Here is a 25,246-nt window from a genome sequence, read left to right as displayed (position 1 = left end):
TTTTAAGCCCAATCCAGTTCAAGAAAGGACACCGAGCTATTTTTAAGTACTACATGAGTGTATGTATGTGTGTTTGATGTACTTCACAGAAAGACAGTTTCATGTCTGGACAATCAGCAAGCTGCTACACTACGTATCTATATCCTGACATGTGGCTCTTGTCCTTTGTAGTCCCCAAGGGAGGATATTTGCTTGTTGTCTGTTTGTTGCTACTTGTTCTTTTTAGAGTGTCTGACAGAGTAACCAGTTCTCTGGCAGTTCAGTCACGTGTTCAGTATTTTTTTTTTTAAATCACATCCTGAGTTTGTCATTCTTCATCGTGGTGGGAGGAGTCAGGGCTGGACTCCTCCTCCTCCTCCACTGTTTCTGTCGGCAGTGTGTCACGGCGCGTGAAGGCAGCTGCCAAGGTCACACTCAGGCGCGGTTTGACGGATGCCATCTCCGACAGCCCGATGTTGTTGCCACGAGTTACAAGCGTCGTCTTATCCATGATCTCTCCACTGTGCTTGGACACCACTGCGTCGAGAAAGTCGTATTTGTGTGAAATCTTGCCGCTCTCAAACAGGTACTTGGCCAGGTAGGAGAAAACAACATTACCAAGAAAGGAGGCGAGCATAGAAACGGTCTTGAAGGGGAACTTTTGAATCACAACATCCTCCAGTTCTCCAGTCATGTGGTGCAACCGCTTCTCAATGGTCCAGCCGGGGTAATAAATGAAAGGAGGCAGCCGCAGGTAGGGTTCACCTCCACCTATACGCAGCACCATGCCAAACAGGTAGGCAGCCACCGAGCCGTACGTGTTGGTGCCTTTGACAAAGAGCACACTGAGCAGCTGGGGGAAGATGATGACGTAAACTAGGTCTGAGCTCAGGTACCAGAGGCCATAAACTGTCCCAGTGACCAGGGCCATCACTGTGGCAAGGCCACCGAATACAAAGATAGTAATACGCATCACCCACACGATCTCACGATCAGACGCCTGAGGAGTGAAAAATGCACTGTGACATATGCAGAACAGCTAAAAACAAAAAAAATTTAAAAACCCACAAACCTGTTAGATGACTTTGGTGCCTAAACAGAAACACGTGTACTCACAGACTGTCTGAAGGCGAGCTGGTAGATGTTCCTCGCAAACATGGAGCTTGCTGACAGGATGGAAGAGTCTGCAGAGGACATGACAGCTGCAGACACTGCACCCAGACCGAAAAAAGAGACGTATGGAGGGCAAAGGTGTTGGAGCACGATGGGTAGAATCATGTCTGCTTCATCCTTTTCTCTAGGAGGCGTGCCACCATAAGTTGTCTGGTTCCAGTCTGAGCAAGGGAAAGATTTAATGGACATTTAAAAAGACACATCCAGTAAGCACAGTAAACATGTGTAACATAAGTAAATAAATTAATAAGCACGTGACCTTCAGAGAAACCTTACTTTTCCAAATCTTTCAACAAATAAGGTCATTTACAATTAAAACATTCAGTGAATTGTAATTAAACATAATGAAAATTTAAGCCATAGATTGGAATTTAAATCCATGCATTTCAATTTTAAAACTGTACAGTCATTAGAAAATGAAATAGGTTAGCACTGGAACATTAATTTTGTCCATTTAGTTTCTTTGTTTTCTCAAATTTTGGCTCATTAAACCTGTTTTACAAAAGATTTCACTGATAATGGGAATAAAACAAATGTTGAACCTCGGGCCCAACAATAAAATGTCTCTGTTTGCAACAATGCATTGCAGAGATATTTTTGTTGTTTTCACTTCAGTAAGTTTCATTTTGAAATGCTTATCTATATTTGTGTATTCACTTGTTCACAGAGGAATTTGACACCTAAAAATCTGGAGCTCAAACCTCTAATTTGGTCCCTTGCCTCCCTCTAATGTAATATTTACACAACCAGCATGGTTATTAAATGGATTGCTGCTTCATTATGGATGAGGTGAACCAGCTGCTATTTACCGGGGTATCTCAGATCTAAGGGCAGCATGGATCCATCCAGAGATTCAGAGCCCCCCCAATTCAAATACACACACAAACGCAGCCAACACCTCCCACAAACCTCCCCTCACACACACAGACTGTGCATATGCAAGCTCATGTGTGAGCTCTCAAACCTGTGGAGGCCCCGATGGCTCCGATGAGAACGGACGGCACAGCCATGACGAGGCACCCGAAAGCAGCCAGGAAGGAGAGGACCTGGGCGTAGGTGGCCGAGGAGGCAGACAGAACTCTCTGGAAATACACCTGCCAGGGTATTCCTCCAAGCATCTGTAGCACATTTACAGACCAGTGTATAACATTTACAGAACTGGAGCCCAACATACACATGAGATCTGTTTAATTTTTATAGCCCAAAATCACAAATTTGCCTCAAAGGATTTTACAATCTGTACTGTATTCAACACCATCTATCCTCAGGCCCTTGATTCTGATAAGACAGAAAACCCATTTGATGGGGGGGTGGGGGGTGCGGTCAGAACTGTCACTGACTATGCTATTTTATGGCTGAAACGAACACTAACTACTATGACTGATTAATCTGTATCTATTAAATTAATTAATTTGAGTACTTGTCCACTAAATGTCAAAAAATAAACACAAATGAACATCATAGATTACCAGAGCAAGACGTCTCACTTTAGAAAGGCTGTAACCAGCAACATTCAATGTTTAACTTTATGAATGACCTGACTGATGATGAATTTTATACATTTTCTGAGAAGACTAATCTACACCAGTCTCAGCATGATGGCATTTAGTCCACCAACATAATCAGTTTTAGACCTCTTTCCAGTTAGTACTGGTATCAGTGGACTAAATTCTGATAAAGTGATAAATGGTGGTTACAGTACCAGGAGGCAGAAGTTGTCGATCCAGACCCAGGTGTCGCTCTTGTGGATGCTGCCTCTCCAGGGTGACTGGTACACCTGCTTCACTGCGGTAACAGTGATGTCGGACACTGCAGGGTTGCTCAAAGCAAAGGGGACACTGATCCACTGTGGATGGTACAGAAACAAGCACAGTGAACGGTTACAGACACGAACTTAAAGGATTAATGTAAGCATAAATTCTGGCACTTATGCTATTAATATGAAGTAAGATCAATCTTTATTCTGCCCATTTCTGCCCAACATTTCTGTTCGTAATTCTTTTAATAATTTGGCATATTTTATCAAAGTGCATCTGGTGTGACAAAGAACAAAAAAAAATGCACCCCTAACTTCAGCCCAACATGAACGTACCAGGCCAACAAAGATGCAGAAGAGCTGCACGACGTCAGTATAGGCCACAGAGTACAGTCCTCCAACCAGGGTGTAAAAGATTGCAATGAGTGCTGAGATAACCACTGACATCTTAATGTTGATGTCCACGATGACGCTCAGAGTAGCACCTGACGTTATGAACAAACAAATGGACTTTATGGACAATGCAACACCAGGTACAAACAAACACCCAAGCACACTTTGATTTCATTATCATCAACAACTTCTAATTTTGTTGTAGGCAGAAAATAGGAACTTACCAAGGGCGGATAAGATGGCAGCCGACCAGAAGATCTCACCCATGAGTGCAGGTATGAAGAGAAGGCCACCCATGCGTTTCCCATACAACTGCTGGAAAGGGTCCAACATGGTGACGTAACCTCGTGAGCGCATGGGCTTGGCGAAAAAAAGACCCCCTGAGACAAAGAGTGCACAGAACACTGACTGGGATGTCATAGCGAGATGGACAAGAGTCACCAACCATTCAAAGCCCCCAACTGAGAGGTGGGACCCTAAATCAGAGACTGAGTGGCCCTTCGTAGTCCTGAAGTTTACATTTATATATATTTGTAGTTTTTCTTTTAAAAAAGCATATGAAATTTACAAAACCACAAAAAAAAGCATACTTCAATCGGTAACAAGACTAACAAGGATTTAGTTTATCTCCTCAAAAGGATGAACAGAGGAACACAACATCATTTCAAAAAGACAGGCCTATGAGTAAATGGCCCCCAAAATCCCTGGCTATGCACCTACTTCCAGAAAATATACATCTGGATTTTTAAATTGTTTTAAAAATAAGAAAAACACATAGCAGCACTCACCCACAACCAGACTGAGGGCATATCCAAAGGGAGCCTGTGCCCAAGCCAAACCAGAATCCGGCAGATAGACGTTCTCAGCTGTGCCATTGATGTATCCTCCTCCAACCCAGGTCGCTGAAAGTCACAAAATATAATTTTATTTCCTCCTCCGTGAGGAAAATCTGAGAGATATTTCACAAATCAAGACAGTTTCGAAGCAGAGGCATCGTGTTAAAGCTGAGTGGAGTTATGGTCTCACAAACTGTTTAAAAAAAAAAAGCTCTTGCTTGGAAAAAAAAGGATTATTTTACTCCAATAGCAGATTTTTCACATTCAAATGAGAAAATATTAGTCTTGTTAAAACAAGTAATTTTAAAGCCACTTTTAAGACGCTCAGTGATAAATACAAACTTCACCTGTCATGGTGAATCCACCGACAAATAACCCAATGTCTCTCCCGCCGACCATGATGGTTTCGCTGCGGTCGGTGCCCTCCGCCTCCCCAGAGTGCTTGTTCTTCCATGCCGCCCAGATGCCCACGAACAGGATCAGCAGATAGAAGACCGCGATAGCCACAAGCCCCTCTACATGGATGGCCATTGTCGCACCGGTCTTCCGCTAGGAACGGGAAGGCATGGAGACCTGCTCGGGAAAAAAAGACATAAACTACAGAAAAATATACAATAACTTCTAAAATAATTTTTCTTTGAACAGATGGACTTATAATTTATAGGTGCCAACATTTTGACCTGTTAGGTTGAAATAAACGCACAAGCGCGCAACAGAAATATTTTCTTTTTCTGACTTAGAAGATGCGCTCTTGGAAATATTAAAGGCTAAGAGGTAAGGGTGTTTCTGAAAGCCCCTGCCTTTTCTAAAACAAAGAAAAAGACTTTCAACTCATTACAGCTCATTTCTGGCGATCGTCATTATTCTAAGTAAGGTGACAATATTGATATTTTTTTTTCTCTTCCTTTGAGCAAAGAAATACAGTAAGTGCCACAAATTGCTTTAATAAAAAATAATCCCCTGATAAATTTAAAAATATAAACTCAACTAATTTGTTAGAATTGGTTTAAAACAACTGGTCTTCTATCAACTGTGGTTTTCGGTCAAAACTGCCCTGTCTCTTCGGTCTCTCCTCCTCTTGTCCTTCTATCCGGACGCAAGCGCGCAAAATTCAGATTGATCCCAGCAATCCCTATTGTTGTATGTACATATACATATATACATACATACACACACACACACACACAAACACACAAACACACAAAATCTGTCACCTACAAATCTCCACTTTGGTCACACTGAAATCATCCTATAAAATCCCCTTAACATTTACGAAAACTTGGAAAAAACTAAAAAAAAAAAAAAAAAAACATTCAGAACTTACCTCAAGTATTTCAAGAGTCATGTGCTGGGGGGCACCTGAGGCGGAAAACCGTGAGCCAGAACCGTTACGTTTCTGAAGAGCCTCCTCCCCCTTTTGCACCGCGAGGCACAGTCAAATGAAACGTCGGTGGAGGTCTCCCGGGTGACTTACCGAGGCTTATAAAGGGGCAGGTGCCGTCAGAGGACCGAGACGCGCGTCAGAGAAACCAAACGTCCGCATTAATGAGCACCTTGCATGGAAAGACGTCAGAGCGCACTGGCTGATCTGACTGGAGGAGGGTGGAGGAGAGATTCCTTTACTCAACAGCCGGGCTGGATGGGCATCTAACTTTTTTTTTTTTTTTAACCACTGAATCCTGTAATGGCGTGGCATGAATTTTAATATCAACGTTGCATCTTCAAACATTAAACAATCAATATTTCCTGGAGGATCTTTATGCTTCCTTCAAACTCAGTGCGCATAACAGCCGCCTAATTGCCATTTCATGTGGCCTTTTACCCGCTGTCACTCTCTCACCGGCCGGCATTTTACCTTACAACCGCAATTAACTTTGCTCCACACAAACTGTTTTTGCACCACCGTGGAGGAGGATGGGAAACCGTCCTGATGACCTCCTCGCGTTGCGCAGGAGAAAACCGCGTGTTGACGTGTTAATTAAAAAATATAACAACGTCTTTTGTTTTTTTTAAAGTGTGTTTTACATCAATTCGACCTCTCTTGGGCTTAATATTAAGAACCTTCTTGAGCAGAAACGTGTAAGAATTCGCGGACTAAAAATGCTCCTCACCTTTGAGCAATTAGACATCATTTAAGTGCGCTGTATCTGCCACTTTCCCTTCAGGATATGTGTCAATGAACTGTGTCTACTTAATGGCCTCTGCTGCCTGAAGTGGTTTAATCTGGTCTACTCTTGTCAAAACTGACAGGCACCCAATTAGGATGGATCCTGAAGAGCACCGCAGAGATTTAATGATACAGACTGACTTTAAAAAAAAAAAAGAAAAAAAAGAAAAAACCATGACACACACAAACTCAAACGGGCTGACGCACAAACACCGGTATTAAGTTATTTGCTGGGTGCCGAGGCGATCACACATTAGGATAAAGGGAGACACATTAATTTTAAGCTGCGCCCCCTTCTGGCAAGTCAACAGAACAGTTTCAGCACCACGAACAGAGGCCAATGTATTTGTCCGTGGTTTATCTGCCCTTGTGTTTCTATTGATAGAAAATATCTGACCATTGCTGGTCGGTGTTTAAACCAATAAGCTCGACTAAATAAAGACTTTTCATACGACTTCTTTTGAAAACATTTTCTTTCCAATGGTAATGACATGTTTTGTAAATGTTGGGATAAAGATGCCAACATATATGGTTCTGCTGGAGGGGCCTTTGTAGGGCCTTAGGATTCCAATTAACTCAAATTAACACAGAATTACAAATAAAGACAGAAAACTCTTGCAGCATAATTTTAACAGTTGAATAATTAGAATAACATTGACTTTAATGTGATTTTGTTTGATATCTGATAAGCGATGCTGTGTAATACTGATGCCGAAAGCTAAAACATCCGGACAACAGCTGGAAATGTTCCTAAATACACGTCTGACAGATGGCTGGCACAAGACCCTGACACCTTTTCAAGCAAAGCACGGAAGCTGAGCCTCTACGTGTTTTTGGTTTGACGATCCTAAACACACACACATTCTTTCATCAAGCCATTATATCAACATAACAAACAACTCAGTTTACAAAATGAACTGTGTGTTGCATAGCATAAAAAGAAAAATCATAACTTATATAAATGAATGTTTATGTTTAACCAAATAAATTGTTCAGGGCCCAAGGACTCGAGGTTTAATGAGCAGCTGTTGCTGGCAGCGCTCAAGATGTTTGAGAGAGAGTGAGACACACAGAGAAGGAGAGGGAAGGTAGTTTTTTCCACAGATAACATGAGCCACATATAAAGCAAACATTATGGTGCTAAAATTCCCCATAACATGAAAGAATATTTGTTTTCCACTGCATTTATTGTTTGAAAATTAACACATACAATAAATGTAATAAACAGTATACATCTGATGATACGGTTTGAAGAAAGAATCTATAACTTCTGTGAAGCTGAAGTGAACTTGTGCTCAGAGTTGTTGTTTTGAAAAAAGATGTGTGGAGGTCCAAATGTCTCCTAGTATATCAACACTCTGAAATGTCCTCCAGTTAGAAACAGACAATATATATATATATATATTTTTTTTTAAATTGCTGTGGTGTCCATAAAGCTCCTATGAATGGGATTTGAATATTTTGGTCATGGGTGTCCCCCAGTGGTAGTATAAAAAGACAGCCTCTGAAATGAGTGGGCTTCACAGGAAATGTCTCCTTCCAATGACAACAACATTACAAGATCTACTACTTTCAGCATGGACAAACTTTCAAAGCACCTGATGGGAACAAAAGCAGAATTTTCAGCTTGTGTTTGAGTGAAAATAATCAAGTACTTGATGATGTGAGGGTTTTGTTTTTAACTTGCTCTGCATGAAATGTAACTGTGAAGTTTTCTCTGGTTGGTTAATCTGCTGAAATGGTCTAACTAACCATAACCAAAACCCTATACAGTCTGGTAATAACATTCTGCAGTTATTTGTTTATTTAATTTGTGATATTTGTAGTATTAAAAATAGGGTTTACAGACAAGACATTTATGAACAAGATGCCACAGAGAATATAAAATAAACTATTATAATTTTAAAGATTTTATAACAAATTTTTGTCAGTTATTTCCTTTTACCCTGAAACTGCTGCTACAAAACTTGGTTGACGGAATGGAGTTTGGCAAACACCATTGGACAAAAAAGAAGCAACTACACACAAGCTTTCAGTCAGAGACTAAAGAAGAAGACCAAACGCTTGCATTATAAACTTTTTTGTACTGAGCAAAAGTTTTCTTTTTTCAGTTGTCTGCCTTTGAATAACTGAATTTACCATGAGTAAATTGTAAAAAGCATTTTGTTTGAAGTTTTTTCTTTGAGCAACGAAATAAGGCAAAGATAAAAACACTAGCTGAAAATTAGCTTCGTAAAGAGACGTTTTGACCTTTAAACAAACATTACAGGCTAACTTATGTGACCTTCATTTATGATAATCATTTTATCACCTGTTACAGCTAAGTTAACTATTATTTATATTCACTTAGCCACAAGTAACAATATGTGCAACAGAATCTACTGGATCCTCGAAAACATCTAATTGGTTACAATTATAATCTTCAATATGCAAAATATATTTTCACAGCTACTAAACAAAAGAGCAATGTTAATCAAACATGAGCAGAGCTGCATGAAGATTTAGCTGCAGTAAAGATACAGTAACCGTTGTTTTTAATGTGACAGCAAAATGGCCCTTTATGCAAGTTTGAGAAAGGCGATGTGAACTGGAATGTCTGAAAAATTTTGATAGTAGTCAAGTAAATATGAGAACATTTGCCTCTGCTGAAGAAGTAAATGATACTTGACTTAACTGTGTAATGTAACTACAGAGGTCCTGAGAGACAAGGGGAAAAAATAGAGCACTTGGCATATTTTATAGGTGGAAACTGTGTAAAGTCCTTACAGGTCATTTTGAATGTTTAAGCCTATTACATACAGGTCGCATGTACTTTCCATTACTGCCAAAAGTTTTGTAGAGTGATGTCTTATGCATGGAGGTTTGAGAAGCAAAGACTAGGAATGAACATGGTCATAACACACAAGGCTACGCCAAAGCTAATATGGGTAATTATGAGCCCGTGTAAAAACAGGATAAGACATTCAGTTTATATTATTGGTATGATCTAGTGTCAGTCTGAATCAACCAGCTGTCACACGTGTTGTCTCTTCAAAGAAGCTGGCACATACGTTGGACATAAGGGGATAATGTAAGGGCCAAAACATGCAACATAAAGCAGCAACCAACAATATGTCTTTTCTACAAGACATCCCAGGTATTTATCCTTCTTAAAAGAAAGACAACACCAAACACAGTGGCGTGTTTAAGAGCAGCTATAGTTCATCATGATCCCTGGTACACACAGATATTGTGTTTTCCCCAGTGACTTTTTAAAATGTTATTGTTCCTTTAGACACCTGCATCTATCAGTTCAAACTTATAAAGACCGTATGGAAAATAAGAATTTGCCCAAATAAGTGTGTGAAAGTTGCCAACAAACTGTATGTTTCTCATTGACTCAACACTCTCAGTAGATGCATTTTTACTGTTTTTACTGGTACCAGAGAATTTATGTACTCATTTTCCCACTGAACCACACACATCCAAGAACCATCTAAATAGCCTATTAAAACATTGCTATCCCATTGTACCTCTGAATACACAGTCAACATATCTTTCTTAAAACTCTTTTGAGGATGCTTTTACTCCCGGCATGCCCCTCCTCAGGCCCTCATGTTCTCATTGTTTTGATTTGATCTGGAAAAAATGTGAAGAATACAGTTAACCAGCCATATATAGAGCCAGCTATCTAAAAAAATAAATACCATACACATCAGCATCATTTATGTACTAGTCTATCAACAGGCTGAGTATAAGGTTCAACATTGTAAATGAACATTGACCAACACTGTAAACCAAACTCACAACTACTACTGTCCTTTTTAGCCTTTTAAGCCTTGAAACTTGAAGTTTTGATAGTGAGAGGGTAGACTTCAGGTTGGACTTTGATAACAGACCTCAGCACCAGCATTACTGGGCCACACTTGATTCCCTAGATGCACTGGCAGGTCAAAACACTGCAGGTGTTGAAGCTGTAGAATCTAAATTTTGGATATGGGAAGGTTCCGGGGGCTTTACACAGACTTTAGGTTCAGAATAACCCAACAGCTGACTCAGTTAATGTAAGACTTACCGTATGTCACAACAACATAGTAAATATAGTAAGCTAAAGCTAAGGGAGTTTATACCATCTTTTACAGCTACACAGCAACACAATAAATAACACAACACTTAGAAAACACCCAGTACTCACTGCATAATTTGATCTATGGAAGGATTTGAATGAGAGCGTTCAACACAATAAAAAAAAAATGATGTAGTGGAACAGCCTACATTTCAAAGGTTAATACAAAGTTATGTACAGTATATCTGCCACTTTCTTTCTTGAAATGGTGACACATGTAAGGCATTTTTATCACCTACTATATAGATTCGTCATTGCTCAAAACACCATACAGTTTAACATTTACAAACACCCTCACTGAAAAAAAAAACATAATTCAAATTGGCCAAATGTTGAATGCATCATTATGTTCACAGGCAAAGGTTATTTTAATAGAACACAAATGTGGTGGGTGTTTGTTTCCTGAGTTTCAATGTGAATATTAGGTATATATTCTGAATTGCAAGTAAAAGATTTTATATGTACTATACTGAATACTAAACTGCACGGCGAGGTCAGCCCACCATTAGGCCGTGTTCAGACAAACTTTCACTCCTGAGAAAATGCTGTCCTTGAGAGGTGGTCGTCCAAAACGACACAACTTTGTGAAGCAAAAAAATAGTTGAATCTAGTTCAACTTTTACGACATTGCAATGTAACGTCATCCAGCAAGGTGCTGCACTGACCAATCACATACATGCATGCACTCATTGCTGGTGGAATTACTTTGTAAGATGAAGGCTGTATTTCTGCTGTTTACCTCAAGATTATCACAATGAAAGATAAACATTTGCTGAAACAATAACTTCTCAGAGTTGTAAAATCCTAGCTGTGAGTATTAGAAACCATAGTGATGTTTTGGCGTCCAATAATCTTTTAAACACATAAATCCATTCTTCCAATTGGACTTCTAGGATCGTATTTCACAGGTGCATGACGGCGGGTGGCATTGGTGGGGGCATGTTGTTTCATAGATAGATAGGGATGAATAAAGTATATCTATCTATCTATGAAACAACATGCCCCCACCAATGCCACCCATTGTGTTTGCGGGCAAATGACTGTGAATACAGCCTTACACTCTCACTCTCGTTCATGTGAACTCTAATTGTACCTTGTAACCAGTCGACTCCCTCCTGTAAACCTTCTCCTTTCAGAGCATCTGTGGCACTGCAACATATCAACAGTATACATTAAGATCTTTGTCACATCCTAATATATTTACTGTTAAAACAGTTACACACATTCTCTCAATGGCACTGGAAGGCAGACATATTAAGTAAGTAAGTATGTAAGTAAGTATGTACGTTCATACCAGATGTGCCAGGGTTTATCTTTGATGTTCTCCAAACAGAGCAGCTGTGAGACCTTGACTGAAGACAGAGCATCCCTGACATCCATCTTATTAGCAAAGAACAGGATGGGGATCCTCCTGTGTTTAATATCTGCAGTGAGACAAAGAGCAAAGATTGAATGTCAGAAATTAGTGATGTCATTAATTAAAAAAAACAAACAAACAATGTTTTGAAACTAAAACAAGCTAGGAAGAAAAATCTTATAAAATTAGTTTTACTCAACAAAACAAACTGGACAAAAATCATAACAGAGTAAAGCAATCGTTATGCACTGTGCCATCCTGACTTAAAATAGTGCAAGAAAAAGATAAACCAGGTAGCAGAGCAGGGATTTAAACCCATGTAAACACAGGAGCAAGAATTGTTTTAAATGTAATGTGAAATTACCAGGATGATTTAGTAATGTGTCCAGTTCTTCTTTAGCCACAACCATCCTCAGTTTATCTGCACTATCAATAACAAATATGATAGCCTGGCCTTCCCTGGGGAGAACAGAAAGATAAGAGATATGAATATGTCTATCAACAACATAAATGGCAAAGAAAATTACTGTTTCTGTACCATCAAGAAACTCACTTGTAGTAATGCTCCCAAAGGTTTCTGTATCTGCCTTGACCCGACATGTCAAACACTGTAAAGGAAAGACTAAGAGAAGAGAAAAGACAGGAAAAGTGGAAAAGGTGACATAACATTAATTGAACTCTGAATTTTACTTTATGTTCAACAGGTTGTTGTCCTTTGATGAAAAGCTACCTGGATGTCTTGAACTTCTCTATGCTGAAACCAATGGTTGGGACAATGTCTTGTGCCTGGGCCTGAAAGACAAATGCAGTGTATTCTTAACAGTAAATGGGAGCATATGTTAGCAACATATAGATTATTTTCTGGTAAAGCATGGTGTAAAAAAAAAAAAAAGTACACAGCTTATTTACATGAAAGCAAGGGTGGTGACGTGGAGTAGAAATGTGCACAACTTTGAAATGATGTAATCACAAATTAATTTGGAAGATAATTGAATGTCACATATGCAGCTGTGTGACTGAATATCATATCTCACATTAGTTATGTCAGAAACAGGCAGACTTACATTGGAAGGCTTGAGCTGGTTGATGATTGTGGTTTTTCCACTGTTGTCCAGACCGAGACACAGCACATTCACCTCCTTCTTCAAACCCAACCATCCTGCCAACTTGTCAAACAGCCCCATTGGCTAGCCAGCAACCATCAGCTGTCTAATCCTCAAGAAAAAATACCATAAAAACTGTAACATTTCAAATGCAATGCCACGTCTTCTAGATTAAATAGGGCACTTCAGGTGTCTGGGAAAGTTCACAACATTAACAACTCTTTTGGAATTTATTCTAAAAGTAAAAGATGTCTGGGCTGATCAAAAATGATTAACTACAAGCAGGCTATATAGACTGTACATTGAGCTGGATACATGCACTTACTGTATGTATACAAAATTACTTATAACACACATTTAATGTTTGTTTCAACATTTGCACTTGAATTCACAATCACTGTAGAAATGTAATGAAGTAGCTCTCAGCATCGCACCAAGGCAAACTTGATGCTGTTCATGTCTCACATCTAACTAGCTGTTAATGTAGGGGTACAACATTAAGTGAACTCCTCCCGCGATAATTTAATGTCGCAAAGAGAGAACCGTCGAACACAATTATCAGTTGGTAAACTTTAGTTTTGGTTGTGATTTCCCTCCTTATTGCGTGTAGCTGTCTTTTTTCCCTGGAACCACCAAGAATGTTTACAAGAGGTAACAGTTGGCACTAACCACCAGGTTCTCATAAGAAGACATTTCACCGAGGTTTATATTAATGTTAAGGAGAGACTTGTGTGTTTATTAGCTTCAGAGCAATGACTCATTGCAGCTATTAGCACATAACATTATCTCGGCGGCTTTTATTCGATAACTGTTAGCTTCAGCTAAAATGCTTACCGGGCTGTAACGTAATTAACATTTGCTAACAGCTATTTAGTTAATCTCTTGTTAGTGTTGCGAGTTAGCCTTAGCTAGCGTTTAGCGGCTAATTACCTCGGCTTGTTGAGTTTACATAAGCAGTATATAACGTTAGGCAATTCATCTGCACCAGTTTTACATTTCCAGTTTTTCAACACAGACACAAACACTGGATGAGATGAAGGAGACACATTTGAAACCTAACTTTAGTGTTAGCGTTACGGTTAACGCTAGCATGCTAGCTGGTGACGACATTGCTACCGTTAGCGTGTATTATCCTTTCCCAGACAGTTTAGTAAAGCTGGATTTTACCTGTAATTAAGCTTTGGGATCTTGGTTCCACGATGCACTTAACGCCCCCTTTAGCTAGTCCCTTAAATAACGAGGATCAAACCTGTGTCTCATTCATTTCTCCTCCACTCTCTCGTGCGCTCTAGCTCTACAGAAAAGAACAGTTATTTACACTGTGTTGCTGGGAGACCAATGAGCTGACTCAAGACTGCCACCTACAGGCCAAACAAGGCTGCCTCTGATCTGTTAACGCATGACCGCTTCGCCTGAAGTGCTCACTATGAGCGCGGTAAAAACTAACTTTGTCCATCCTAATGCAGGAGTAGACGAAATTAACGGGAACCTTTCAAAGGGGATGCAATAAATTGTTTGTCAAATTATTCATTAAAAATAGCTGTAGATAAAAACAAAATTTTAATTCCAGGTGTTCTTGTGGTCCTTCCTCATGTTGGGCCCCTGTGTACTTAGCTCCACAAAGTATTTTAATACACCAACACACAAAAAAATGCTCAAACATAATAAAGAGTATATGACATGGGAAAAAAAGAGCTAGAATGAATTTTACCATGAAATTGAAACCAACTTATTGCCAAAATGTAATGGCCTTCTGAAAGTAAAATAGAAAAATTGCTGATGTGTACTATGATGCAACTTTACTCTTGTCCCACTTTTATTTAAAAAGACATATCAGTTCTTGTTTCATCCCTGTAAGTGCATATATAATAATAATAATAAAAAAGGAATATCACATGAAATCCTGTGTGCCTTTCATAACCTTCCATGAGCACCTGTTTGACAAACTCACCTGACAATTCTTCATGTCCAGAAAACCTGTCAGTCTCTTGAAGGACAGTCAAGAGGACACTGTTATTGTGCAGGTGTCTGTTTGAGAGAGAGAGAGTGCATCCATGGTTACTTGTGTTAATGTGCATGACAGATAGATGTTTGGGCCTGGGGTGGTTAAAGTCTTAGAGAAAACTAAATATTAAAATAGGGTTGTTTATTAAGGAACAAACATACCGAATAAAACATACAACTTTCACAAGACTTTTTGTACAAGACATACTGCATTATCATGAGGATAAACATACATTTCTATAAAATCTTTTGACATTCAGCGGTCTTCAGTTCAAAAAACATGATTGTATTTACCATTCTGTCAATCTTCATTTCTCATGAATTGATTCATAAACCAGCTGGAAAGGTTGCTATTAAAATCACACACTGTACCATACGTTACCATACCACATGTTCTATCCATGTCTTCTCTGGTCATGAGGTAACAGACTTGAGACCATTCAAAGTCAAAGACCATTGGATTGTCACTTGGAAAGAGAAGAGGTATTGGTGAACACTTGAATAGACACTAGAGAGAAGAAGTCCTAAATTCAAGTCAATGCTAGTATTTTCTGAGTTAATAAAGAGACCGCATTTGGCCAACGCTGACAGAGGTTGGTTGTTGTGGAGGCTGTATTGATGATGATCCATAAGATGATGAGTGTGTATTAACTAGACCACATGTGGTCTAGTGGCGGATCGCTCTCACATGAGCAGCATGTGGTACCTGTTACACCTAACAGTCTGGTGTTTGTGCAATTAATTGAATGACGATGCAAAAGAACTGTGGTTTGTTTCCAGCTCAGTGTGTGAACACAGTCTGTCTTTGTGCAATGGTCTCACACTTGAAAGCCACTCTGTTGGATGTGGTGAAGCTGCAGGCGCAGAGACTGTATGCTGCTTATGATTCTCCTCTGGTGACCGATCAAACAGACCCCGATACGCCTGATGTCGCTGAAGGGGAGAAGAAGATTTATACAATTTGAAATTAATAGTCTGATAAGAGCAGCAGACCTACTGGTGCATCATGACAAACATGCAATTAAGTTGTCGACATCACTTTGAGCTGTAACAAGTACATTCAGAAAGTTGACAATACAAATAACCATATTTAGCATAGAAGGAAGAAATACTGTAATAATAGTAGTAGTAGTAATACAGTTAATATCAGAGCATGTGCAGAAACTTCTGTAAATTGGAACAACATATCTGCAGCTTCATGGTGATACAGTTTTTAAGCCAGGACACATATATGATATTATAGCATCATGATCAACATCATCATCAACAACAAAAAAACCCCAAGCATTTAATGGAAGGCTACATGATACACACAAACTGTACAGATACATTCTTCACAAAGCTTAATAATGGAATCAGTTTTTATCACAATATCACCATTCTTCTGTTCCTCTGATGCTACTCTACGTCCTTTTAGTATGCTTTTTGATACTGTGGCTGCGCTCTGTATAACGTCGCTTCACTCACTCTATACTCATGGTTGAAATGGAATCCAGTGTTGTGTATCCTGCTGCAAGGAAGTTGTTCTTATACTGGCTCATTTTGATGGAGTCAAGCCAGTCGCCGATAGAGATGAAAAGAGGGTAGTCTGGCATGTCCTCGGGGGAGTCAGGGAAACTAGGATGGCAAGCAGAAAGTTAAGCATAATGATACATCCTCTAAAGAATGTATGATATTTTAACAGCATTTTCCCAAGTATTTACACCCATGAGCTGCAAACTTTGTATACATTACTAACCATTTTCCAACATACCATAATCTTCAACCTTCAAAAAGGCCACTGCTTTTGGTTTATGCAATATGATAAGAAAATCCACTCACAGACACTTGCAGAAGTAGGCTTAAGATGAGTAGAGAATCAAAGCATATTTTGCTGTTCTGTTGACAAAACTAAATTAAAAATCTACTCTAGACTTAAGGTCACTTAAAACACTTGAGTCCCAACATCATCTCATCTTTTTCAAGATTTCCATAGTTGTTCTCTGGGTTTGATATTGATGACTGATGAAAAAATTTCATCCCGAAACTGAAAGCGATGGTAAGCTAGGAGGTAGAAAACTTTGTATAGCATACCTTGGAAAACAGTAAATTTTCAATAGATACTTACCTCTGAACATCATTCACCAAAGTCAGAAGACTACTGGGATTGATAATGAGTTTATCAAGGAAAGAGAGCACATCGTTGAAGCGTGGGCGCTGGCTAGACTCCTTCTGCCAGCAGTGCAGCATCAGCTGGTGTAGTGTCACAGGGCAGCCCATTGGTGCTGGTAGACGGTAGCCCTCTTCAATTGATAAAATGACCTGAGATGAACATCAGTAAACATAATGTTGAATCTAAAACAGAACAGTTCCTGCTCTAGTTTTTAATAGTTATTCTCTTCATAAAAGATAGAATAAAATACAAATGTCACATTGTGTTCACCAAGCTTTAGTGGTTATGGAGTTTTAATGTGATCAGCAGCTTACATCTTGATTGGACATCTCCCAGTAGGGCCTCTCGCCATAAGACATCACTTCCCACATGACAATGCCGTAGCTCCATACATCACTAGCCGATGAAAACTTTCCATAAGCAATAGCCTCTGGTGCTGTCCAGCGTATTGGAATCTTTCCTCCCTGACAAAGAGTCAGGATTGAAAGATTGTTAAGGAGATATTCAGAATTTACCAACATCACTTTAAGTTTGTTACTGTTACCATTAGATCCACACTCACTGTAGCAGTGTAGGCTGCTTCAGTGTCATCCTCAAGGACCCTGGACATGCCAAAATCAGACACCTTACACACCAAGTTTTCATCTACCAAGATGTTGCGAGCCGCCAGGTCTCTGTGAACGTAACCCATGTCGGAAAGGTAGGTCATGCCTACTGCAATGCCATGCAGCATGCCAACCAGCTGGAGAACTGTGAACTGACCATCACGCGTCTGGAGTGGTTGTGAAAAAGAGAGAGGACATATATGGTGTAAAGAAGACAATATCCCCTTAGGGAAAAAACAGTGTGAGCATGTAGTCTTATTACCCGGAGAAAAGTGTCAAGAGCTCCATTTTCCATGTACTCCACCACTATCATGACTGGTCTGCCTGAGGAAAAGGTAAAAGACATGATGTGAGTTATGAACCGAGAAAAGAGACAGAAGTAAAGAAATTCATGAAATAAGATGGATGCTAATGAAAACATGCAAACGCACACATACATTTACAGACATACAAAGAGCTTACTGTTAGTGACTACTCCCTCCAGCCTGATGATGTTGGGGTTGTTGAATTGTCCCATGATTGAAGCCTCACGTAAAAAATCTCGCCTCTGCTGTTCCATATAGCCACCTTTGAGTGTCTTTATTGCCACAGCAATGCTCATCCTTCCAGGTATACGCAGACGACCACTGCAGACTTCTCCAAATTCACCTGCGAAAACACAGTGCACACACACTTGCATGAATTCTTGCATATCATAAAACTTCTTTAAAGAGGTGTTAGACATTCTATAACAACAGGAAAATATAGATGATAAAACTTTGCACGATTTGAGTCTCACAGAAAGATTCAGTTCTGTATTTTATTACTCAGCACTCATTGCTTATTTAAAATTTTTAAAACAGGAAGTGCTTTCAAGAAAAACATCAGGTGAAATAGACATTGTAAGTTAGACAATTCTCAAAACGTAACTTTCAAACAAAACTGGATCTGGATGACATTGCAGTGTCCTGTACTCGCCCTGTGGTTTTGAAAAAAAGGTTGTTGCACACTGCCTCCACCAGATGGAGCTCATGTTACAAAAACCAGACAAGTGAGAGGCACTTTCATCATTACTCATGGGCTTAATGGCAGACACAACCCGTTCAATTAATGAACCATAAAACATTGTTATCCATAGTCAGCAGCAGTGGCTCTGCTCCTCTAAGGTACAATATAATAAACTACTTTACAATCAGCTTGTTAAAAGGTAATAACTTACAAGTATAACTTTATGGGGTTTAACATTTCTGAAAAGGTAAAATTGTTACTCAATATAAAATGTGATCATTTCTCTGTCAGTGCGAGTCAGTCATCACTGGGACATTTTTATAAATGCCTGTGTAATATCAGTTTAGGAAATAATACCCAGCTCAAGATAATGGCATGTGCAAAATGACCTCGTCTATCTAGCTGCAAATCGCTCTTTATCAGAACCCATTGATTAGTATTGATCTTACCTGCACCAATCACCCTTTCAATGCAAATGTATGAGGGGTCTATCTCTTTGGCAAATTCCTCCACAGCCTGAGTGGGGTCTTCATACGTATCTGGATCCACATAGGTCTTTATCCCAGAAAAAGGGACTGGAAGACAAGAAACACAACATACAGTATGATGTTTTGTATATTATTTTGGAGTAGAACATAAAACTTTGACAATCTCTGCACAGATGCACTGCAGCAAATTCACAAGATTTAATCATAGCATGAAATCCAAACATTGGGGTATATGAAAGACAGCATATTCCACAACTCAAACACACAATAAAAAGAAGAACTTTATATATGTTATCGGTAAATTTACAGATGCTTTCCTTAATAAGACCTACACATGGGCAACAAGCATGCAAGGAGGGCACTGTTGACTCCTTATACAGTATTATTAGACTTACAGACACATTGAAACAGGGTACAGATGCACTGTTAGCCATTCACAGAAGCACAAAATCAGATTTATAATTTATAGACAGACTTATCGGCACTGATGTGTTAGAAGTATTTCAAAATATGTACAGATCACATACAGATCAGATTCTGCCCCGGGAAAAAATTGACGTGCTTGGTACATTATATATACAAGCTAGGGATACTGTGATAACATAATCATCTGTACAGTACAGTACAGTACAGAACAATGTGATCAGTTACATCAAAGTATTAAAGTTCTGTGACTCAGCATCAAACTGAGCTGGCATTGCTCAGCTGTAGGTTACCAGATTTAAAAAATGCTTTTCCTACGGTTGACCTTTAAATTCTGTAGAGAATAAGGCCTTTGTTTCATAACATGTTAAATACTTTTACATCTCACCTGAGTTTCTTCTGTGTTTTGTCAACCACAGTTTATTTTAATTTAATCAAAACCAAACATATGCCTGCAAAAAGAAGTAATCCAACTACTCCGCATCCCTGCTGTAAATTCTGTTATACTGAAGCATGTAACTTTCCAATTTTGTTGAGACTGTGCCAGAGAAGTTTATTCTTGATTCAACCACAGTATGTGAGTCAATAATTGACGGTGTATTTGTTCTTGTTATACAGTAAGGTTTCTATGTTATTTTGTTTAAGGATGGAGAAAAAGACTAGAAAATAGAAAGAATGAGCTAAGAGAATGCCCCAGAGCACTGTGTATAAAGACACTGCAGGCAGCCAGACTTCAGCATCCTCCTCTCTGGCTGAGGCTGGGGACATTGCTGCAGTGAGAAGTGTGCATTATGACTGGCACAAATGATAACTTGAAGCAGCCCCTGGTACACCTTGAGCAGATGAGCTGGGGACTAAATGTACTTTATAGCTGTGTCAGCTCATATCGTACAGGGTTGAAGGCTTTGTCTGGGATATATTCCATTTCGAAGTCTACACTCTACCTCTGTCTCCGGGGTGTCTAAGCTCAGCTTTATAACAGAATAAGACTTTTCTACCAGCTTGTTTAGCCTGTTGGCATCCCCCCGCCTGGGTGATGCCTCCCAAGCACACAACACAGAACAAACAACAAAAAAAGAAAACACAAGGCAAGGACTATGACTATTCAAATAATTTTCATAATATTTGATGAAAAGACTAATAACTGCATTTGTATTACATGACTCTGACAATAAGCGAAATTAAAATTATGACCAGATAACTGCACCAAAAACAAAACTCTATTCAAATTTCTGTACAGTGGAGGAAAAGATGCAGCAGACAGTATGAAGACAAACACAAACACCTGCACACAAAGAGTAATAACGGTCTAATGCACAGTAAGAGTGTGTGCGTGTGTGTAGGTGGGCGTACTGGTATGTCAGCAGGTTACAATATTTTTATTCAGACAAATCAAGCCCAGAGATGGTAGAATGGAAGCCACACTGGTGCTCCTGCAGGCCTTGGATCGAATCCTTCAGGAGTTCTCACTGAACTGTCTTAGTAAATTACAGTATACCATTTTGTTCCTCAAGAATGATATGCTTCTCCTATGGGGCAATCAATAACACTGTTTTTATCTGAAATTGTAGCACCACACTTAGGCCAACCCTATAATTCTGACAACGGAACAGCAGTTACCAAAATCCAATAACAGGGGTATGAGATACTGTGGTGGACAAGTGAAAACATTTTAGCACTGGAAAAGGGCAAATTGGTGCAATTTTGAAAATGCCAGAAGTAAGAGAATGCCTCAAATCTGAATTTTCATTTAAGTCTGTCCATTAATTTGTATGATGGTGTGAAAGACAGGAGGATTTGTAAGAAGCCTTTTCTTGTTGAATGTCTGTCAAATTATGTAATTAGGCTGCGCCAAGAGCTTAGTACAATCAACACAGTTTGCATGTGTGTTCCAAAAACACTGACAGTACATGGAGACAAAGAATTTTTCAACAGCTGATTGCAGTTTAATCTCTATTTTGGACTATAGCCCAACATGTACTCAGTTTTTTGATAATTGGGAATTTTAAAAATTAGATAAGAGCTGTAATAATATTTTAGGGTTAGGGTTAGGGTTAGGGGTTAGGGTTTTATACATAAACACATAACTTTTACTGTGACAAAGATACTGCTAAGATGCAGAAAAATCAACCTGTCAGTGCTCTCCTGTGGACAAACTATGCAATGGAGACACTGTTTCTAAATTACCTCAAATCTAGTTTATGCAAGTTTAGAACATTTTTTTCCACAAGTTGGCACTAGCCTAGTGTTCTCACCTAGTCAAACTTAACAAGTTACAAACACTGAAATAATTCCATCAGCCAAGTAAAAGGATGTAACAAACAGGACAGAGAGCTGGCAAGTCTGTTCCAGTGTGTCCTTTGGGCTTAAATTTGAGCCATAACTGGACTAATAATTGAACAGACAGAAACCAAAATAAATAAATGAAAATTTCATGAAGTGGGAAACATTAATTCTACTCATTATAAAAGCTTCATAAAAATTGCAACTCTGAGTTATCCTGAAACCACTCTTTGTAAGAACTGTGTCAAAACTAACACTCTGGAAGTTGCAGTATAAAATCTGTTGCAGCCTGCATCCTAAAATTTTATCCATGTTAAAATCAGAAGTAAAAATTTAAAAACTAGACAATTCCCCTGCAGGAAATCGCGAGAGTGGTGCAGTGTGTTGTGCCCCGTGACGAAAAACTAATATTCTGGAGAATAAAATACCAGCACACCGAGTCCGATTTTTAAAGTTTGAATGGTGTTTCTAGGTGAAAGTTTGTCAGAGCAGTGGATGTTTGAGAAACGTGGAAAATAATTTGAAAATTTGCGACCTCGTCCCATTCATTCTCTATGGGAATATCAATTTTTCACGACTTACGTAGAAAAAAAACTGACAATAGCAATAGTGTGCTGTGCGTAGCACTGCACCACTAATTAAAAACAAACACACACACACACACAATTAAAATGATATACACTACTACACACAATTAAAATTATATACACTACCATGTCCACTGTGGAAGCGAGTCCTCCTCTTCTCCTCTGACTTCATCCTGGCTTTAATGTACCCTTGACACCTGTACAGGTTAACCAGATTACCAAAGAGTAAGAATCGCCTTCATCACCACATAAAACCTCCCTGTACATCTGTCTTTCTCCTCACTGTCTTCTCTCTTTCTGCTAATAACCCTCTAAGTGTTTTGTGCCCAGCAAGTGAATTCGTTGACACTGTCAGCAGAAAACAAGTATGCCATGTAACAAATTTATTGCCCTCAGGACAAAAGGCGGAAAAGTGAGCATTTATTCTGACAGCAGAATCAGACTAAAAACTGCTTTAAAAAGGCTTTTGCCACACAGTACCATTAGGCTTCTTCGTGTAATACCACATCATCAACCTTTTGGTTTGCAAAGATGTCTCTGCTGAAAAAATAAACAAAAAAACCCAAAACCAAATAGCCATTTTCCTCTTTTCTACAACCCATTCTTTTACAGCAATTTTTTTGTTCTTGCCTTTATGTAGTTCTTTTTATTTTCTCCCATTTTCTCACTTTTAGCCTATTCACAGCCCCACAAATTCAAGGCTTTCAAGGCTCAGTCTCCATCTAGAAGGAGAGTCGGGACAAAAGTAGCAATCAAACACTAGCATTCAACAAAAAGAACAATTTGCATCCTCCATGTACACAAGGCAGTTGCCCTTTGAAAATGCCATTATAGGATAAAAATGTGCAAATACTTTGCAGCTTTTCATTTTAGGAGTGTTTATTTGCATAAAAATAGTTTATGAGCCAGTTATGTCAAAACCTGGGTCGAAGACAAATTAAAGCAGGCATTTGTAAAGTTTCACATACTTTAATCCTTCTGGTGTGGTATTATCCTATATGCCCATTTTGAGCACATGGGAAGGCAGAGCAATATTTGAAAGTCATCAGCATCTCTGTAGTACACTTAGTTTTGTAAGTTAGTTTTTTTCTGGACAGCTGTGATGTAGACTCACTTACACAGTAATATTGCCTCTAATGGTGTACAAGTATATTTTTTTTCTCGTGAAGATACACTGCTTTCATTTCTGAGCTCAGATAATTTGAGAATATGACGTTTGCAAACTCTGTGATCAAAGATTATCACTTCAGTTTGTATCACAATTAAAAACCCAGACAAGTAAAAATCCAGACAGAGTATGTACTGATTCTGGGCCATTTTTCATTGTTTATTAATAAGCGCCACTAATGGTAAAATCCTGTGAACCAGAGGCGAACTGAAGACAACAGTCTGAGCTAACCTGTGGAAGTTAATGGAATGGAGCAAACTGCTGGTACATGCATTACATGCTGAGTAATTAGGCAGAAAATTGGTTCAGCCATTTGGAAAATAAGAGTGTCTGCTTGGTGGCAAAAGAAAGTCCATTAACAGACTTCTGGTTGTAGCGTCACTCTGGAGATTATTAGAAGAGAAGCACAGAGGTTGGTGTGTGTGTGTGTCTGTGTGAGACAGAGAGATTGTGTGTGTGTGTGTGTGTGTGTGTGGTGTGGTGTGGTGTTAATGATAAGTTGGCACCAAAGAGACGCAGGGGGTGTCTTACCGTCCAGTGATGAGGAGGAAGAGAGTAAGGATGACCAACAGGGAGAAACCTCCTACAGACGCTGTGACGACCACGAGAACCTGACCCTGATCAGCGATATCAGGATCTGAGGAAAGTAAGAACAAGGTGAAGGAGAAAAGAAAGAAAGAAGAATCAGTACCTGTACCTGCTCTCTCACAGAACCCAAACCAAAGAACTGACACACACCTTGGTGATACACAGCTGTCACTATTTTACTGAGCTCAATGAATGGATTAAAAATGGTATTCAGTTTCTGCGTTGCTAAATTACACACACATTCTAATCAGGCAAGTAAATTTTATATTGCTCTGCTTCTGATGTATATTCAGGGCCTAATTCAGATTGTATATATTTATAACAGATTGTATGTAAAGCTATGCGAGACTGTGCATTGCATGGGTTGAATGAGAGAGGAGATGGTGCATACAGTATGTAGAAGTGCAATCCAAGTATATGAATAGACCTATACTTAGGTATTGGTGTGTATAAGAATGTGAAGGTGGACATCTACATACTCATCAAGAAAAGTGTGTGTTTTGTAGGAGGCTGTACATTCCTGCACATTTCAGAATAACAATCAGCAGAATGTGATTTGTGCAAGAAAACTGTAATAAACAAAATTGCACAGGCGGAATCAGGAAATTACAGAGCTTATAAACATTTAAACAAATGGCTCATGCCTGAAGAAGCACTGATGATTTTCACTGATCCATAGCAAAGCATAACCATAAAATGCCTCCAAGGATTTTACAGGGTTGTTGATCAACCACGTCTTTAAAACTCTCTTCGTCTCCTGCGCATTGTTCTGAAACTAAACTCCATATCCACTGGGCTTTAAATAAAAGTCTAACTGACTGAATGACTGAATATCAGTGTTATTCCTCCCTAAAACACAGCCAGTATGAGCACAAACAAAGTCCCCCACAGTCGTACCCTCAGCTGCAGTCGCAAACTCAAAGTTGGGGCTGTAAGCTGTGTAGCCAGCAGTAGTGCGAGCGCGCACATGGAAGACATAGACGGTTGAGGGTCTGAGGCCTGTTACTACCACGCTGGGGGTTTTGGTCCGGGTCGATGAGTAGCTCAGCTGCTCTTGCTCCTAGATAAGCAAAAACAGATTGCCAGAGATGA

The 25,246-nt window shown here is 39.3% G+C and overlaps 3 protein-coding genes across 6 annotated transcripts in view; all 3 read right to left on the bottom strand.

The window, feature by feature from the left end:
• Window positions 1-307: 307 nt before the first annotated feature.
• slc5a7a (solute carrier family 5 member 7a) lies at window positions 308-4,668 on the bottom strand. Its single transcript, XM_041037379.1, has 8 exons — window positions 4,485-4,668; window positions 4,090-4,203; window positions 3,526-3,681; window positions 3,245-3,393; window positions 2,855-2,998; window positions 2,117-2,270; window positions 1,096-1,313; window positions 308-979 (listed from the first exon to the last, which is right to left on the bottom strand). The coding sequence occupies exons 1-8, from the start codon at window positions 4,666-4,668 to the stop codon at window positions 308-310; spliced, it is 1,791 nt and encodes a 596-aa protein (XP_040893313.1).
• A 4,354-nt stretch (window positions 4,669-9,022) lies between these two features.
• Window positions 9,023-14,172, bottom strand: arl6 (ADP-ribosylation factor-like 6). Of its 3 annotated transcripts, XR_005895394.1 has the most exons (9): window positions 14,037-14,157; window positions 12,831-12,981; window positions 12,497-12,558; window positions 12,320-12,388; window positions 12,131-12,225; window positions 11,704-11,833; window positions 11,503-11,558; window positions 9,721-9,922; window positions 9,023-9,674 (listed from the first exon to the last, which is right to left on the bottom strand). XR_005895394.1 is itself a non-coding variant. In XM_041057399.1 (8 exons), the coding sequence occupies exons 2-8, from the start codon at window positions 12,948-12,950 to the stop codon at window positions 9,897-9,899; spliced, it is 558 nt and encodes a 185-aa protein (XP_040913333.1). In that variant the 5' UTR covers window positions 12,951-12,975; window positions 14,037-14,172; the 3' UTR covers window positions 9,023-9,896. The 3 variants fall into 3 exon arrangements, 2 of the variants coding, with proteins under 2 accessions (XP_040913333.1, XP_040913255.1); XM_041057399.1 differs by having other exon boundaries at window positions 9,023-9,922; window positions 12,831-12,975; window positions 14,037-14,172; XM_041057321.1 differs by having other exon boundaries at window positions 9,023-9,922.
• Window positions 14,173-15,691: 1,519 nt separating this feature from the next.
• epha6 (eph receptor A6) overlaps window positions 15,692-25,246 on the bottom strand; it is a 48,561-nt gene continuing 39,006 nt past the window's right edge. Inside the window, exons 10-20 of one of the 2 annotated variants that reach the window (XM_041057109.1) lie at window positions 25,052-25,214; window positions 24,098-24,203; window positions 22,525-22,595; window positions 19,067-19,192; window positions 18,093-18,278; window positions 17,893-17,954; window positions 17,588-17,797; window positions 17,340-17,489; window positions 16,981-17,174; window positions 16,341-16,490; window positions 15,692-15,806 (exon numbers count right to left, since the gene is read on the bottom strand). In XM_041057109.1, coding sequence (XP_040913043.1) covers window positions 15,692-15,806; window positions 16,341-16,490; window positions 16,981-17,174; window positions 17,340-17,489; window positions 17,588-17,797; window positions 17,893-17,954; window positions 18,093-18,278; window positions 19,067-19,192; window positions 22,525-22,595; window positions 24,098-24,203; window positions 25,052-25,214 — 1,533 coding nt within the window. Of the gene's footprint in view, window positions 15,807-16,340; window positions 16,491-16,980; window positions 17,175-17,339; window positions 17,490-17,587; window positions 17,798-17,892; window positions 17,955-18,092; window positions 18,279-19,066; window positions 19,193-22,521; window positions 22,596-24,097; window positions 24,204-25,051; window positions 25,215-25,246 lie in introns of both variants that reach the window. The other variant, XM_041057196.1, reaches the window with a different exon arrangement.

Source organism: Toxotes jaculatrix, chromosome 1 (genome assembly GCF_017976425.1).
Source record: "Toxotes jaculatrix isolate fToxJac2 chromosome 1, fToxJac2.pri, whole genome shotgun sequence".
In the NCBI taxonomy this organism is placed as follows: domain Eukaryota; kingdom Metazoa; phylum Chordata; class Actinopteri; family Toxotidae; genus Toxotes; species Toxotes jaculatrix.
Note: the sequence above shows the minus strand (reverse complement) of the source record. Positions and strands in the feature narration are given on the sequence as shown.